General features: G+C 34.7%; 1 protein-coding gene across 1 annotated transcript in view; it reads right to left on the minus strand.

Annotated features, from left to right (window-relative positions):
- LOC145678637 (epithelial serine protease-like) overlaps positions 1–19,795 on the minus strand; it is a 51,249-nt gene that overhangs the window by 3,870 nt on the left and 27,584 nt on the right. The window contains exons 6-7 of the mRNA XM_081749004.1: positions 8,527–8,619; positions 4,508–4,635 (exon numbers count right to left, since the gene is read on the minus strand). Of these exons, the coding sequence (XP_081605130.1) occupies positions 4,508–4,635; positions 8,527–8,619 (221 nt within the window). The remainder of the gene's footprint in view (positions 1–4,507; positions 4,636–8,526; positions 8,620–19,795) is intronic.

Raw genomic sequence — 19,795 nt, forward strand, 5'->3', positions numbered from 1 at the left:
AATCTCGTATTAGTTTTTCTCAAATGTCGATTGTTTGGAAGGAATTTTACAAAATCAGCTTTGTTCAAGAACGCCATTTTAGAGAAAGATTTCATCCTTTACTTCGGCTGTCCATAGATGGCAACAGAGAACAAACTCTTGTGGATTAATTAGCAAGTTCCGTTTCGTAACATATGCGTTCTATGATTACAAATTTGAATACAGCATTTATTTTGAATGAAAATAACTGTCTAGAAAAATATAATTTCTTATTTTTTCCCTTACTTTTACAACAACAACAACAACAAAAATAACTTAAGTAAAGTCAGTAAATTTCTATATGACTCCAATTGGATAGCCAGCTCCATGCAGTATTGAGTAACTACTATTTTAACTACAAAATATCAGTGGCATTTGATTTAATTTCACTAGGTGCTGTGTGGAAGATAAAATGTTAGCAGACTCATTTTGTTATGTTTGTGGATATTACATAAGCCCCAAACAACTTAAACATAACATTGTGGTTAAAACAAAGTTTTGTGTTGCATATGAATCTTACTTTCGAGTGCCCGTAGATGGTCAAGACAAACATTGGACTCCACGTGTGTGTTGCGGTAGTTGCCGCTCTACGTTAGAAGGTTGGTTATGGGGAACCAGAAAGTGTATGCCATTTGCTATTCCTGGAATTTGGAAAGAACCTACTAATCACCATAATGACTGCTACTTCAGTTCAGTTGACGTGACGCACTATACAAGCAGAAAGAATATTAGAAAAAAAGAATACCCCAGTTTACCTTTATCCATTGCTCCAGTTCCACAGAGTGACGAACTCCCTGTACCCAAACAACCAGAGATATTGTCATCGGAAGGAGAGCCAGAGGAATCTTCCGATCTTGATATTAGTTTTTCGCATGAAACCAGGAAAAAGGAACTACATTTGCTTAATCAGCAAGAACTTGATGACTTCATAAGAGATTTAGATCTTCCCAAATCAAAGGCAGAACTTCTTGTTTACGTTTAAATGAGTGGAATTTTCTCCTTCCAACATGTAAAATATCAAAATATGGGAAAAGTCATAAGCCTTTTTCACAATTCTTCAAAATGGAAGGAAGTTTGTGTTATTCTTGTGATGTTAGTGGTCTGTTTGAAGCTATCAGTTTCCCATATCAACCAGAGGAGTGGCGTCTTTTCATAGACAGTTCATCTAGAAGTTTGAAGGCAATTCTGCTGCACAATGGAAATGTGAATCCTTCTGTACCAGTTGCACACTGAGTCCACATGAAGGAAGACTACGAAAACGTGAAATTATTGTTGGAAAAGATTCAGTACCAAAAATATAAATGGGATATTTGTGGAGATTTTAAGATGATCGGTTTTCTTCTAGTTTTGCAGAGTGACTATACTAAATATTCGTGTTTTCTTTGCCTTTGGATAGCAGAGCTACTGACCGTCATTACACACTCAAGGTGTGGCCAGAAAGGAAACATTTACTTCCTGGCACTTACAATGTCATACATGAACCTTTAGTTGAAAGGGAAAAATCTGCTGCCACCACTCCACATAAAATTAGGACTTGTAAAACAGTTTGTTAGAGCATTAGATCCACATTCTGCAGCTCTTTCTTACATAAGACAAATGTTTCCACAGTTAACAAACGCTAAAATCATAGCTGGCGTATTTACTGGCCCACACATACGTGTGATGCTTCAGTCTGAAGAACTTCAGAATAGAATGACTCGAGAGGAAAGAAGTGCTTGGGAAGCTTTTAGGACGGTAGTGCAAGGTTTTCTTGGTAAAAATAGGGGGTGAAAATTATAGGGAGTTAATAGATTCTTTGATTGACCTATATCGCAATTTGGGTTGTAGAATGTCGTTGAAGTTGCATTTTTTGTTTTCCCATCTTGACTTTTTCCGTCCAAATTTAGCAGATGTGAGTAAAGAACATGGTGAACACTTTCATCAAGATATTGAACAAATGGAAAGAAGATACCAAGGGCGCTGGGACACCGCGATGATGGGAGATTACATTTGGACATTGATTTCTGATGACAAATCAGCTTCGCACAAGCGAAAAAGCAAGCGTGCTCATTTTTAAAATGTTCTGCATTATGTGCTTGTAGTGAAAGTGGATATATTATTGCGAAGTTATTTTTATTTTGTACGCTGTGTTCGTACTTCATACTGACTAAGTTAATTATGCATAATTTCTTCAGTGAAGCATATTGTAAGATAACAATTAGCTCTAAGTTTCTCTATAAAAATCAAAATCGGGTCAAAACTGCGGCTTATATAGACTAGCCATTTAGTATTAACTTCTTCTGCGTACGAAGAGTGTTAGAAATGTAATATATTTTAGTTGAAAATAGGGATTAGGAACTATTACACGGAAATGAAAAATGACTTTTTAATTTTTCTTTGTCAAGTACCAGTTGATTTCATAACCAAATTTCCAATTTTGTCCCCAACATATTGTGTCTTCTCGTGAATACCAATTTAAAATTTACAGAATCAGTTTCTGATCAAAAATTATCTTATGTAATTTGACTAACTGTATAGTGTTGCAAACTCCAAAAATAAACAAAACACTTAATTTTGAGGAAAAATTAAGAATTTTCTCAAAATTTGTTGAATAAATTTTCTTTTGCATGTAATATTGCAAATAAACTCACACAGTTTAAAAGCCTGTTCCTTCGCTTAAAAAGCAAGGCATAACCGGTTGTGTTAGGGCAAATGGTATCTTAGTTATTATGCTTTAACGAAAAATAGAGGAAAAATCCGACAAATAACAGTATTTCTAAGGGTTAAAGACGAATTTTAAGGCGATTTTTGACATTTCGGGAAAACTAATGTTATGCACGTTATTAGTAGAGGAGAGGGTGCAAATGTGGAAACATGAGGGTAATGTGGAAACGTAACGTTGATTGCAGAGAGCTTTACCCTAGCAGCAATTGCCGTAAACAATCACCCTCATCCCCATTCGGCACGGCACAACGCTATGAAGCAGTCGGCCAGTGTAGTTAATGGTGGTGCGTAGATTGTTGTTTACACATTTTCGAGAAGTTTTTGGAGGTAAGTGTGTAGTATTATTAAGTCTCAAGTATCATAGAAGTAGTGTAATACATATTAGAGTATTGTGAAAGGAGGTTATTGGGAAGGTATTGGTAGCTTTCAATCAATTACAAGCAAACGTATTTTTAACTTAACTCGTACAATCCAATTTGACTACAGTGCTGGTAACTTGGAAACATGTGGATGAGGGAAATGTGGAAACGTTTCCACATTTCCGACACCCTAAATACCATTGCTTTGTTTTATTATTAGTGAATGATTTATTGAAGATAACACACATTTAAATCATACAAGTATATGTTAGATACGTTTTATTCATGGCCTAAGTGAGGGGTATGGCTTTGGTGTAAAGCAAAGTGAAAACAGACAAAGAGGTTGGAAAAAGGCAAATAATTGTCTCCACGATTTTTCTTACAGGGTCCTAGCGTACCGAGTACCTCTTCAGAGGATCCCAGTGTACCGAGCACCTCTTCACAGGATCCCAACGTTCTGAACACATGTCCAAAAGTTTGTGTCACCATGTGAAATCATGATAATACCCCTTTTTGGAGAGGAAGCCTTCGAATAGAGGCCGTAAGCCGAGTTCTTGTGCTGTTTTCACATCGTCTTCGTAGAGAAAACAGCTCGAGGAAACGTTATCTAAGAGTACGACTTAACCTAAACAGAAGCCGCCTGCAGCCAGTAAGAAAACTACAAAAATGCCCAAAGTTCCTCCTCCAATTTTTTTTTAAAAAACAACTGCAGTCTAACTTCCAGTTGAAGTAGAAGAGTCCACCGAGAAAGACGCCCTGTGCATGTTTTATGGGAATCTATTTTCGAAAGATATGCGTGGTGAACTATGGATTCAATGTCAATTATGTGAGAAATGGAAACTGACATTTATGTGTGATATCTGCAAATAAGACTTACCTACATAACGTCTTTGTCTGTTGACAACCAAACCTTGTATCGAAATTTGTTTACTTTGTAACTATCAGCTTTTTAACTTTGTAATCATTTAAAATCTTTTGTTGTCTTTGTTTCATCTACAGATTAAAACATACTATGATCAAACAACTTTAAGTGTATACACATTGATTTATTGTAATTTTATGGTCTTTCCACATTACCCTCAGTTTTTAAAAAAACGAAATATGCTAGTACATGTGGCAAATATTTTCTTTATTTTTTACATACATAGTTTTTGGACTTGCAAATTATGGTCCCATTTTTCTAACATTCTAAGGTATTTTGAGACAATTTTCCAGGTTAAATTAACGATTCACTGCTTTTTTACAAATTAAATTCAAACTGGGTTTCCACACTTGCACCCCCTCCTCTACCACCCAACGATATTAAAAAAAGAAAGAAATCTCATAAACACAAAGTTGGTCAAAATTTGTTATCCAGTGTAATAGGATTAACTTAATATTTTAGACCGACAAGGTATAGCCTTTATTTTTAAATTCTTAATACTTACAGAACATCCCCCATCTGTAGCTGCACCTACAGCACAAACTCCAGATGTTGGCATTTGCCAGGATTGAGCACACTGCGCATTACTAATTATCGTTCTTTCAGTCCACTTGAGGTATTCACGGTACTGATCTGAAAAATAAACAAAGGTGAAGTCTTAATCCATTTAAAAGTGTAGTGTTCCATCTACTCTGGTCTAGTGACAAGATCGTTTACCGTTGATGCATTACTCCAGATTAGAAAGCAGAAAAAATAAACGCATTACGTTACTTTGAACTCTACTTTAAACTTTGGTTTCAGACCTCATAAGCTCGGTGCTGAAGACGGCTTTAAACTTTAACAAATAAATATCAGTGTGTTATGTTTCAGTGTTTTAAATAAGATCTAATTTCAGTCTCGTATTTGCTTCGAAAATATTCAGATATTTCTTTGGAAAATATATGGAATTATTCCAGCAATTACTTAACTTTCTTTTGTCTTACACAAATTTATATTTTGTCTAATATTTATGTTTTAAATCATTTAGTCAATTCTTCCATTATAGTTTAAAGTGCTGTTGTACACAGCACAAAAAATATGGTTTCCTTGTCCCTTTCTGGTTTGCAGAAGTCCTGTTTTGTCTCGATTATCCAAGAATTGAGGAGTTTGATATAATAAGAACGTAAGCGAGTTCATGTCCTTTTTGCATCAAACGAATTTGTGGCTTTTGCCATGCTTGTTTAACCTCCTGGTAACTTTTCAATTCAATATCGGAATAAAATGCTGCATATTACATTGTTTTGTTGAAAAAAAAACACAACTTAATTTTTTTCTTCCAACTGCATATTTCAGACTTACTCCCTTATTGCATCAAACTCCTAAATTCTTTCTAGTCTTGTCTCAACTTTTGGAGAATTCTTTCTTGTCTTGTTTCTAGTTGTTCAAAGCTTTTCTCTTCTCGATTTGCAAAATCGCGGACAATATTATGTCCTGCCTTTTTCTTGACTTCATCAAAAAGTGATCAGAATCCTTCTGCGCCACCAGAGTTCCACGAAAAGTGTGATATAACATTTCAACCATTTTTATGATTGTAGTTTTGTTTTAACTTGCGCATCTTTTAACGTTGATAAGTTCTCTTCATTGTGTATAATCACGTTATTAATTTCTAGCATATTATACTAGGAACTATATAACAGGAAAACATTGTTTGATATCTAACAGTAGGACTTAACGTAAATTAGAGTTATTCATAGTACAGGATATCTCGTTCTCGTCTCGGTTTAATTTTCTTCTCGAAAATGAGACGGAAATTAGAAAGATGCTTCTCGTCACGTGGAGATCAGTTTAAAGTTCTTTTTTTCTATTCTAAGTGAAGAGAATTATATCATCAGCAAATATGAAATGATAACGTTATGAACCAGCTGCTTAAACTCATAAATTCGTCTTCTAATACAGCAAATGTAGACAATTATCTTAATGTCTCAATTTGAACTCTTCACTTCATTGTCACGTTCTAATAACGGATGTAGTAATCGAGTATATAGTTTGTAGCAATTAATTATATTTTCCTCTGACATGTTCCCTCTTAGTTCGTTCAAAATTACTTCCTATGCATCTTAAACGCAGCAGACATTTCAGTTCTTTACTTATTTCCACTACTCTATCTAAAGTATATTTACTATAAACTTCTATATTATCTACGAGAACCAACACTTTTTCGCTAGTTAAAATCTAAAATTTACATTACTCGATTCAAAGTAATATTAGTGAATAGCTTCCACAATATTGAGCGAAAGGTTGCTGTTATCTATATGTTTATTACACCTTCTCTTGTCTAACAAAGTACTCGTAATGTTAGTCTTATTCCAGCTTACCGACATTGCCCTTCACTTGACGCATCAAGAAAATAGGTTAGCGTAAATTTCGTCTTTCGTCCATTCCCCACCCAAGTTATTTTGCAAAATTTGCTTTCGATTTAATCATTCTGAAAGTTTCTATTCTTCTTCCCTCTAATAAATTTGCCCACTTCTTTTACCAGTACTTCTAATATCCTATTCTTTTATTTATTCTTTCTCTACTGGTCCATTATTATCATTCCAATAATATAAATTTTTACAGAAATTTTAGAATAAGTTGATCCTATTATTCTCACTTTTTGACAATATTCTATCAACTCTATTCATTACATTGTCTCTACTAATCATGCACTGTTGTTTAATTTTCAAACTCTATTTTCCTCGATTATTTTTGTCGACTTATTTATTCCACACTTGTAATCTTTGTTATATTATTTTCTTCTTTGATTCTGCTCTTTCCTATATCGACATTTTTATACATTTTGAAATTTCCTTTGTAAATCATCTTATTTTAGCTATATTGCTTTACAGCTAGACCTTACTTCTACAATCGATTTTCTGTTGATATTCTACCTCGTCTAAGACCTTAGAACTGTAACTTTATTAATTTTCAAGTTTATTATTTATTTGCTGTTAAATTTATTTTAGTTCTACGGCAGTTGGCTTTCTTTTGATACAGTACTTCCTTTCCAACATTATATATTTGAACATGTAATTTTTGACTCCTGTGATGACTGGAAATTTTAGAGCGGTTCATGTTGTTATACTTTAAATGTGCTACTTACTATTTGAAAATATGGTATCATTTCTATTTTACTTTAGCTCCTATGCACAAGAAACAGTTTCTTGACCTCTGAAAATTTTATTAATTTCTTCTCTTTATTTCTAAGATTTCTTTCATTAGAGCCGAATTCTTTCCCCATTGTATAGTACCTAGCCATCTTTTCTCTTTAAACGAGTTCTATGTCTTTCAGTTATGCCATTTAGGCGAAAAGAGAAGGATGGTTAATAGAAGTGAATAATTGTGAAAGAATTGGTGAAATGATATGTGGAAGGAATAGGAGAACCCATGGACATGATGATATTTTTCACAAACTCGCGTTGCTGATAAACAAATCACGAAGTCTACACACTAGAGGTGAGCGATTACTACTAAATTACCGTGCTCTCCACTAGTCTGTTTATTTGCTACTTCTGGATTGAAGTCTTCTATTGTGATTATAATATCCTGAACTGTTATTCTGAAACGTCTGACTTTCTTCGTAGAATTTCGAGTCGAGTTGTCATGATAATGTAGAATAATAACCTGGAATTATTTATAACAGATGCTTACACTACATCTTGTAAACACATCTATCTTACTACGCGTGTTATATGAACATATGCTTCAATACCCTCTGAAGTGTATTATACGTGAATTCTGTTAGAAGTAATACATGAATTCTATTATATCTATTCTTTTATTTATGACTAAAACCTACGCCTAACATTGTCCTGCTCTATTGTTTTGAAGTAGATTGTGTATCCTTATTTTAATTCTTTTCGTAAGCTCTTAGGTGATCTTTTATAATTTTTATTTTTAGAGCATTTTCTACTTGTGTTTCCTCTAACGAAAAAAAAATCGCATTTAATTTGCTAATCAGTTCGTGGACACAGCTTGGTAAGCAGCGCGTGTATGTTTACTCGACAAGAGTTCTCAAAAAAGTTTCAACACTAACAGATTCTACAGGGTAAAAGTTTCAATCGTCAGACTTTTACCTCAATTGTAAGCCTCTAATATGTTGAACAAAAATACATCCTTCCAGATTCTAGTAAAAATTCTGTGAAGTCTGCCCCATTTGTAAATTTGAGTTTTATATGTAAATTTGATTTTCTCCGCAGAGGCTATATTTCGTAGAAAGTAATTTATTATATAGTATTAGATTTGATATTTGTTTTCTGCCATCAAACATAATTGGATACTCATATCAATACTCTTAATTAATGTATAATGAAGTCTAAATAAGGTAGTCATTATGAAAGAAAGGTGAAAGTAAAACGTATTAAAATGATACTCTTAATTTTTATAATTTAAAATAGATTAATTTATAAACTGCAGAAAAATATCAAACGTAGCAGTCGAATAGAACAGAACTCACAAAGTCTCATGAAGTACCCATCCCTATATTAAAAGTACAATTTGACTTACGACTTTCGTCCATTCCCCATCCAGTTACCACTGCTGACCTTCCGGCGAAATCTCCAGCGTTCCTAGATGGTAGAGCAACAGGCTGAATGGTATCTACGGTGAGAAAATAAACATAATATAGTTTTAATGTGTAACATTTCGAGTGAATGTAACATTTATTTTGTCGAATACTCACTTTATTTAAAATAAAACTGCATCTTAGATTAAATTATTCTTTGTTTGTTATGTTGAATTTTAATTGGAATGTTACTTGCTAAAATAAAAAAAAAATCACCACATTTCTTGTTTGCCAAACTAATAACGTAATACATTACACAAACTAAGAAAAACAACACATACGCGGTTTAGACGGGGAATCGAAAAATCGAAAGTCTGAGGACCCATGTGCGGTAGTGGGGAGGAGTTGTGCCTATATGTAAGTATTACCACTGCGAAATCTCAGAACTTTAGGCTGGCAGGTATCTGAAATTTCGAAAATTAGGTAAAAAAATATAATAGAATTTTGTAAATTTTCAGTAGAATGGTATGCAGCTTCGCGGTAGTTCGGAAAAGTTGTACCTACATGTTGATATTACCTGTGCGAAATATCAAAACTCTACAATAATACCTTATGTTCTGGCAGGGAATGCAAAATTTTGAAAATTCCTTGAAAAATTCAAAACATTTATCTTTCTTTATTTTTTAATACTATACATTTATGAAGTATATTTTATGGTTGTAACGAAGAGTTCTGTTTACATATATTTAACACTATGAAAAGTTTCAGAGCTCTGGGCTAATATTTCTATTCTGGCAGTTTGCCTGAAGTTACATATTTTTTTTTCTTACTAGTACATGAACCATATTCTTTCAATTACAATAACATATGTTATTTGTTTCAATAAATTAGCAACTTTTTGTAACTACATAATTTTTAGGCTTCTAATGTCTCATTCAGATTAATATTAATCATAGTGTATTCATATATTGTATTAATCACAGTATATTAAGTTATCATATTAATGTGTCTTTTCCGTAGTGAAGAAAGTTGCAGCTGCATACTGTGCAGACTTTTAGAACTGTTGGGTATATTTCGTTCTGGCAATAGGCTTAAATTTTCATTAAGTTTAAATTAAAAAAAAAAAACATTTAAAAAAACTTTCTTAAATAAAAATATTATTCATTTCTTTTTAAATAAATAAAGCAACACCATTCTGCCTGCATTAGCGTGCGCAGGACATTGGGAATGTGGGTGTCAGATCTAAAGTACCACTATATGGAATGTCGTCCGCCTCCCCCCTTTCCCCTAAGAAAATATAGCGTCATTGCACTCGATGCTGCGTCGGCGACGCATGGCACACATGTAGACGGGAAATAATTTACACGTAATTATTTTGTAAACACCTCTTCTTGTGCACCTTACAAACATAGCGTACACACTCTTTATCCTTCTTAATTCACCAAAAAATAATTTTACTATTAAATATTATAAAATTAACATGTCATATTTAGCATATGGAAGTTAAATGTGATATTCTGAAGCAGAATGTAGATCATTCTCTTCTAGGTTTGTAATAATTCTGCATAAAAAAAGTCTGTCTAACGGGGGTGCCAAGGCACCCACGTTGCGCACGACTGTGTCTGCCTGTAGTCTGAACCTACAAAATGTGTAATTGCATTATCAAACCAAAATGAGGTGTACTACAAGTTTGCAGCGTTCGTAATAGGTTCGTTCTAGTTGTTTTAAAGATTGGGCTGATAAGAACAAGCGCAAACTGGTTTAGTTCAGTCCTTACTGCGTAGGGTAGAGCATGCCACATAGTTCTAGTGTACATAATGCTTTAACCATTTTGCGTGCCACATCTTGTTTTCTTTAGAGACACTTATAGTGTTATTACATTTTTGATGAATGAATGTTAGCAGTGTAGATCCGATAAATGGATGATGATTACTGCATCATTTAGAGATTCATACTGGTGTGGATGATTTATATTACTGACTGGTGACAGCCTCTGTTGTGCTTAGACTGTTCGTGTGTGAACTGTGTTGGTGTTTAGTGTTTAATAGAAAATAAAACTTCAGATAATAATAGTGTTTCATCAAAACGATGGCGAAATCTACAAAGTTTTCGAAACGACGTTCATTGGGTTGTTTACCTTTTCGACAACCAATAGATTTCTCTACAATGCTGCCAACATACGAAGATGTAATTAGATGTTCATTTACGAAAAGTGGAGTATTGGATCTGCTTCTAGTGGTAACAAGAAACCTCTGTTTTCTTTAGTTGCTCAACAAGTATGTTTAAAACTGCAGAAACTGTACTCTGAGGTCCAACTGTTCAATTCCAACTGTTTCGACAAAACGAGTCATGGATACGATAAACCCATACCACAAGAAATACATCGACATCAAGGCGGTTAGGCTTTTACTTTGACGGCCGACTTGATAACACATTGTCAAAAGAAAAGATTGAATAGAAGTACTATCAGAGAACATTATTAAAAGAACATAATTCTCTTGTGAAGGAAATTCTTTCTGCCTACGTTGGACACGTTACACCTACTTCTGGATCCAACCTGGACATTTCTGAAAGTATTATTTACTATGTCACAGCAGAGGTGCCCGGAGGTCTCAACAGCGTTCTTGAGCTTGATTGTGATAGAACACTAGTGAATACATGAATACATAATGGAATACTGTGCCGTCTTGAATTGAAGTTAGGCAAAACTGTTCAATGAGCTACCTACATTATCCCTACATCACTTTTACCAGTTACTTGATGGCCCCACTTCTAGTCCTTCGTCTTACACTGACAGCATTGGAAAATCTTTGGACGGATGCGAGCAGCTTCCGTTAGTAACATATGAGCCAATTAATTGTGCCTTCCCTTCGATTAATTCATCCATTCTTAGTAAGGATCAAAATATCTGATGGGTATTGCTCTTGCCATTTCCTCAGGAATCTGTCCAGAAGATTTAACCAAACGCAATCCAGGACGCCTTAACGTGTCCCGCTGGTTGACAACAGCGAAAATGATCTTACGACTGTATGTTTTCACAACGAAACCTTTGCACAGCCTAAACACCATATTGGAGGTCATGATGGGAGTGTATGTTCCATTCTGGTTCCGCATCAAAGTTCAACATTCAATTGAGGATGGAGCTAGACACGTTAACCAATTCAGTGTGACCTATAGTTATTTGGACAAAACTCACCTCGACATTATCGAACCTGTGATTTTGCGAAATGCTTTCTTCTCAAACTATTCTGATTAAGGTGCTAACCGACGAAAGATCACACATTCGAACACTTGGTTCTAGTAGTTATAAATGTCAGAGCTAGAGAAGTTGAAGCAACAAGTGAAGCTGATGATGTTCGCAAATTCAACATTCCTAAAGAAATTTTGAAGCTAAGAACTATATTGACATGATCGACTGGCAGACAACCCAAGTGAACCCACCACCAGTCTTGAATCTTATATCATCCGAGGATCTTCAAACCATATTGTAGGAAGAGGTTCTAACTGAATGCTCTTTCACTTACTTCCCATGACACACTCAAGCTGTGGAAAGAACTGTACAACTAGTTACGGAGGCCTCCAAGAAGGTTTGCGATCATGAAAACCACGACGACTTCATTCGGGCTATCTTGAAATCCAAAAATGTATGCCATCATTCAGGTCCAAGGGTCAGAATAACTGTGAAACTTGAAACCTTCGCGAAAAATTTTTACGAACCCGAAATTGACAGTCCATAAATTTTATAATGTATAAGTTTATTTTTCTGTTTGTTAAAACATAAACATTAAACATTCTAACCCACTCTGCTTACTGCATTATAGACAATATTTACTGAACATGGGTGAATTTTTCTACGTTTTACTTTCATGGCCTCCATTTCCCTTCCTTTTCCTTTTGTTTCTGTCTACTTACCTGAGATGGGTATATCTAAGTGAAAAAAGAACTCCAGGCACTTTTGAATATTTGTAATTGTAATAATAGCAATAGGACTTGTACCACTACTTGGTTTTCGAGGCCTGTGAGCTTTTAGAGGAGCTAACTACTGAAAAAAATACTTTTTGAATCATTGTAATATATCAATTAATATATAAAAATTGAATATAATTATGTGTGCCTGATCATCACAGCCAAATTGCAAAGGCAAACGAAATGACTTTTGGTATATAGTTAGTTGTTAATCCAAACTGGGATGTTATCATATCGCTTTCGTTATAATACATATCCTAAGGGGGTAGCGGAGATCTGAATTTTTGCGAAAGAAATTGAGTATTTCGCAAGCCCTTAAACTTATGGAGCTGAAATTCAGTATGTTAACTCGTTATTGAAAATAAACAGCACGTGTAACCGCATTTCTTAAATTGTCCTTTGTGGAGGGGGTGAATTTTCTCTATATGAAAAATTGGTAGTGGGTTGGTTTGTAAAAATAATCGAAAATGATCGATATTAGTCGAGAAAAAACCAGAAACAAATATTAATTCAGAAACAAGAAACACAGTGCTTCGATTTATATATCCATTGGTTGCTACTATGATCATTACGGAAGCTTATGTTTATTATTTGGAGCACTTAGAGCACAGTGCGATCAACCAATGAAGTTGTGAGAAAAAACCCAAAATTTGTACTGTAAGCTTAATTACACGGAAATTTTAAGTTTGGAGTGTACGCATGATTATATGGAAAATTTTACACATTCTTTCCTTTACGTTGATCTACTTACCTTGATTTGGGACTTTCACATTTCATCCCTTTCTTCCACTGATAATTATCGATAATTCAATAAGGAAATAATTATACTATGATAATTTAATTGAAATTCATCGTAATTTGGCCCATGACAAACACTTTACCATTTTATATCGTAAAGGTCAGATTCTTCGTTATTGTAACAGAGTGGTGCTTGAGCGATTGAGCTTAGAAATTCAAATTCCCATTAGCGATATTCTCACAGCCTTGCTTTATTACAAATGTATACTCTTTAGTCAGTGGAGAGGACGGCATGGATCATGTGTCAGAGTTGATGACGATAAATTTTTGTGGGTCAGAGTAGGTCACAGTGAGTGAGAGTGGTTCATAGTGGGTGGTAGATCGGAGTGGATCACGGTGGGCGGTGGATCAGAGTGGGTCACGGTGTGTGGTGGATCAGAGTGGGTCACTGTGGTTGGTGGGACAGAGTGGGTCGTCGGTCAGAATGGGTCACGTTGAATCGTAAGTCAAGTTTTTATTCACCCACGCGAACTCTGTAGAACATAAAGTATTATTCTAGGGATTTGAAATTTTGCACAGGTAATACCTACAGATAGGTACAACTTTTCCGCACTACCACGGAAGGACCAACGATTCTATTAAAAATTTACAAAATTTTACATTTTTTCCTTTTTTTTTTTACTAAATTTTTGAAACTTTAGAGTCATTGCCAGAACAGAACATATTATCCTAAAGTTCTGAAATTTCGCAGTGGTAATACTTACATACAGCACAAGTTTTCCCCACTACCGCAAGCGGGTCCTCAAATTTTCGAATTTTTCGACCGTCCCCCTAACGTGGGTGCTCCGGAGCTCCAGCACACACACAAATAATCTTGTGGTTTCGTTGCACCCACAAGATCTTTAATTTGATAGAAACAAAATAAAATAAAAATTTCTCACTTGCCATTATCAAAAAATAATAACCAATTACAACACTGAGATGGAAGTTAAAATTTCTAACCTATAAAACTTAATTGTTTGTTTCAAATGTGTTTGTGCAAAGATAACCAAGCAACACACTCTTCCTTACGTATCAAAGATCCGAGAAAATGTACAGACAAATATTTTTTGAAATAATTGATGTGGCTGTGGATTCGCTAAACCGTAGAATTCAAGCAAATGTTTTGGAACTTATTTCAGAAGTTGAAGCTTTTGCTATAGATGAAAGTGGTATTGATCGAATTCTACAGTTCTATAGGACAGACTTTGATAAGGACAAGCTAACATTGCATAGGGATATGTTCCTAGATCTGTGCAGAACAGAAGAAAGAGGAAGTGGCCAACTTATGAGACATTACAAATATTTTAAGTAGAGAAAACAGTGCTCTTGTGCGTGAAATGCTTACAGAATTTGTGAAGTTATTTGGATGGTTTTAACTATGGGTGCTACTTCTTGTAATTTTCAACGGCCATTTTCAGCACTTGGACGATTTAAAACGTTATTGAGGTCAACAATGAAAAAAAAGTGATTTGGCAAATTTGCATGTTCATAAGGAAATGACTAATAAAATTGGAAACAAATTCGTAAGTGCAAAATGACGTAAGAAGGAATGAGTTTAATATTGATAGATAACATGTCAAGATTATTACTACTATTTAGTACATAGTCATTTTATAGTTTATGTTAACAACAAAATTCTTGCACAGTTCCTTCTGCAATACCATTAAAGTTATTTGCTTTTATAAAGATTCTTTTTTTTTAAATTTTAATTTGTATGAATGTGATATTTTGTTTCGGTAACATGTTGATATCATTGCCTCTTGCAATCATGATGCATCATGTAAGTTGTTTAAAGGATACACTTAATGTTACGATTACGTACAGGTATGTTGAGGATATTTATTACAGTAACTTTTATTTAACCTTGGACGGGGGTTTGAACCAGTCTCTCTTACGTTTAAGTCAGCCGTGTTATCGAGCTAGGGCAGCTCAAACTTGTTCTTCTAATAACGGTATATTTTACTTTATCACAGCACAGCCCTTGATGACAGTGTTCACAAAATATTATAACTAAAAAGAAATCGACCAAAAAATATCAAGACCCCTGAAAACGTATAACTGGTCCCGCCATTGATATGCACCCACATAAATTTTGGAAAGTCGGCTCTGTTGAAAGAACAAATGAACAATGTAAAATTATTTTGTATATCTTATGTAAGAAACATTATCATTTGATTTACAAAATTCTTTACACAAAGAATGTATTATCTCTTAATATATCAAGGTTCTCCTTCGTGGCTAAGCAGTTGACGTACGCGCGTTTGACGTGTGAGATCAGGGTTCGATTCCCGGCTGGAGTTCATGTGGTTTGAAATTCACTTTAATCAGCAAGTCCCGTATCATATAGCCTCGCTGCTGAAAGGGGCGCTAAACTCAAAATCAACTCAACTCTTAACATGTCAACTTTGGCATCACTTTTCTACGATGGTAGTTTTCCCTTGATTTGAAAAACCGCGATTATAAATATGTTCGTAGCAACATCATTATTACTGCAATACAAAAATGGAATAAATAAATACACACAATTTTAAACAATCTAAAGCAAATATTTTTAAAGTAATAATCGTGACCTCTAAAGTAAGAATCTTACGTGTTAGTAAGAATAGACTTAATTCGAATTCAGTAATGACGAAACAAAAGTCATGGGAAAACATATTGTAAATATACGTATTGTAACATTTAATCTGGCCTACTGTCTTCATGTGGTGCAGCGAATTTAGTTTACATTGCGGAGTTGTAGTCATCAAGTTATTCTAGGGGTACCAATGACTTCATTGCTTCAGTTTTTTTTTCTTACATATTAAAACCAAGCTAGTAGTATTCTTTCAGAGTGTGAAAACATTAATAATTTCCTTTACATACTGGATACAATCATTATAAACCATATAATACATATATTATTATAATTATTAATTATCCTTATAGTAATAATAGTTTTGCAGTAAGCGTCAGTAAAGTTTCAATTATTCGACTATTCGAATGTATTTGTATGTTTGTCCGTCTGTTTATTTGTCTGTTTCACGATAACATTCACAAAGCTTATCTGAGTTTGATTATGCTTTGTATGTGCCTTTCCTTCAGTTGCACAATTAACCCTGTTGTTTTGGGTCGGAATCTATTCCTTATAAGATATAAAAAAAGAGGTTGAAATCAACCTCATGTTGCTAGTTTACGCTTGTAGGAGAAACACACGAAAGACACTTTTTAACACGCGTAAAAAAAATCGATTATGATATAACTTAAACCATATTTGCTATCTTATTTTTATGGCAGTGTGACTGCCTCCAACTTAGGGTTAAAATTCCCCAAAACTGAAAGTGTAAATTAACCTTCCTTAGTTTTCATTTAAAAATGTTGGATTTTGGTGTAATAAGATGTACATTTTCTTTAAGGCTTTCCAGTCTTCCCCTCTGTGGGGTTGTTAAAATCAGTAAACAATAAAGTAGTAGATTTACCTTCCTTGCCTACCCTTCCCTTAGATTTCTCCTAGACTTGCCCGTTGAGTTTTCTATAATCAATATAATATACATTTTCTTTAACTCTTGTCCGTAATTCCCAGTGTTTGGGATTATAATTAGTTACTTTTTCTCAAGTTGTACAGATTCCCTCCCCCACAATAGAAAAATAGGTTTCCCAACTACTTCCGTTACAGCTCTTTGATCTTCGTGTAATATATTCTACATTGTCATTAAAATTTTCCAACCATTCACCTCACATAGAGCAAATCAGTAAAGCATCATGTAGAGTTGTTATTATCACCACGTGATTTTTTCGAGTTCTATAACCGCCACCAGGTTATAGAAGTATTTTTTGTGGACACCCTGTATATTTCGTGAAGACAGTGATTATTATTTTCGATTTATACTTTATTCTGCCACGCACATAAGTTCTTTATTTGGTGGGAACTGCTTCTTTCCCACACAATTGGACAAAGAAGTCTTTCATCGTTTTTTCATATATATATTTAAAACGTTGCTTTTGGTGAGAACATTTCAGTTAGTGACGAACCATTTCAGTGTTTCTCCCTGACTCATTATATGCACAGTATATATTTTATAGTTATTGGAAACTGAATTAAGTGCTTTCTTTAATCACTTATGGAAACATTACAATAGATTAGAGAAATACGGGCTGACCAGATGTCTCAGTGGCCAAAGTGGCACCAGCCTCACAGTTTTTGCAGTTCGTTATCTGTACTTTCTCACGCCAGTGTTATCGCCGTGTCTAGTGCATTATAGGCAGTTGACTAAAATTAACATAAATTGTTTTCCGTATTCTGTTTGTATGTGCATACAGGTGAGTTAACTGAGTGATTTTTAAAATGGACTGCAAACACTTTTAGTTGATCATTGCAACCCGTAGCTTGAGCTTGGATGCTCCGGGAGTTTGACTCCAGGTCTGGAAGCCGTAACCACGCATATCGCGCCGAGCTTCAAATGTAACTTTCGTTAAGGTGCACAAGCTATTAGCCGGTGAAGGACGTTTTATTACGGCTAGCCCCAACTAGTGAAGTCCCAGGTTCACAAACCTAGTGCGCTAAAAAGTTATATACGCGCCCTCCCACATCAGCATTCCACTTTGGAGAATTTCTTGTTTAATTGCTGAAGATTCATCTTTACGCCGCAGGATTGTCGGCACAGCAATTGGATTCATCGTGGGACGATCCAGACAACTTTTCCCCAGTGCTAATCCCCCAAGTGTGTCAAGGGTGTGAGAGAAGCATTTGTAGTGATATCTGAATTGTAATCATATATATATATAAAGGACTATATTGCCCGAAAAGGGCAAAGTGTGATTTCAGCGACGAAAATTATTATATATATCTACTGTTCAGTGTTGTGTCCATTCCTCTTCGCTACTTTTTAAAATAGTGTTCTAATAAATAAGTATGGTGTCATTTAATCCAGTGTGTTTTCGTTGTTTGTATGAGTGGTGTTTGTGTGCGTTATGGTCCGGATGACCGTCTGATCGTCCGTGAGGTTTTCGAGACGAGACACCCGAACCTCTCGGCTCCTAATGCTCATCTCATTATTGAGACCGACGAGCGATTTGGAAACAGTTTGTAACCTTTTCTTGGAGAGGTCCTTCATCGTCCTGTCCAGGTAAGTTGAAGTATCAGGAAGATACTTATTGGTAGTACCACGAACCACGAACAGCGACTTGACACCCTGTCGGTTACAGTTCCACGATAATTTATGTAAAACGCATTCGGTTTTGTTACATTATTATGTATATGTCTGTTGACTGTTTTCAGTAATTCGTTGTACTTGGGATTGAAATCAATTTAACCCTTAACAGGAAACGTAATTTTTTCTCGCTTACAGGAAATGTGTGTCTGTGGGACACGGACATGTATAAGGCAATATCTTTTTTTAAAAATCATATGTGTGATGTAGATTAATGAAACATTATATTTTGTACTTCGAGCAAAATATGATAAACAAGAATTACATACATTAATTCGGTTCTATTGGCATATAAGTTCAGAAAATATTTCAATATCTAAATAAAAATAGTACATAAATTTAAAACAAGTGGACAAATTTTAAGTTAGTGTAATTCTACACATTACTACCATGCAAATATGCTATTTGTCCACATGCAACTACCCTGTTCAAATGTGCTATTTGTCCAAAAGAGCTTGGAAACGTTTGACGGACATGGTAGATCTAAATAGAGGTAGTCCGAAAGTGTTTTGAAAATGGTGAATACATGTCTTCATATCCTGATTTACAAATAGAACAGAACATTAGGATAGCAATAAGGGCTTTATTTTCAGATAAGTCAGTAGATCTGTAGTTTGACTTTATTCTACTTCAAATTTGTTTCGATCTTCTTCCAACTTCATGTTGAAATCTTTTCAATTATATCATCACATAAGGTAGACAAATATCAACTTTGCTTGGATTTTTTCTCCAGATTTCTTACATGGGTGGTTATACCAGGCATCCCTCTTACTACGTTTTGATGAAGAACCCTTTGGTTTCTTAGTGGTTCATTTGAATTCCAAACAAACCTGTTTTTATCTCTGTATCTAAGCTTTCATTATCACATGATACTTGAGTAGGGCTGCTCACATTGACACTTCTGTTACTACTTGACCTCACACCTTGCACTGTACCAGAATTAGTATCGCCCTCACTGTCAGTAGGTAATTCTTGACTTTCAGGAAAAAATGAGGGGTCTTAATCAGAATCTACTGAAGACAGTAACATAAATTCCTCCTCCACTTTCAGCATTTTTGGAATTTTTGCCGTAGAATAACGATCTGCTGTATTTACAGTTTCTTTCTTACATTTGTTTCTCGAAGTACTAGGTCTATATTTTGCAAATACATAAAATCACATACAAACAAAATAGTATGTTTAAAGAGTTCTATAGCTTCTCTTTCATGGTAAATAAAAGTCAACCACAAAACCTTCTGAAAGAAAAACCATCTCTTCAGGAAATGTGTGTCCAATAGACACGCAAAAATATAGACGATAACGGAAATGCGTGCCTCTCAGACACCGTAGGTTCTCTAAA

Source organism: Thermobia domestica, chromosome 2, assembly GCF_964235325.1.
Source record: "Thermobia domestica chromosome 2, izTheDome1.hap1.1, whole genome shotgun sequence".
In the NCBI taxonomy this organism is placed as follows: Eukaryota; Metazoa; Arthropoda; class Insecta; order Zygentoma; family Lepismatidae; genus Thermobia; species Thermobia domestica.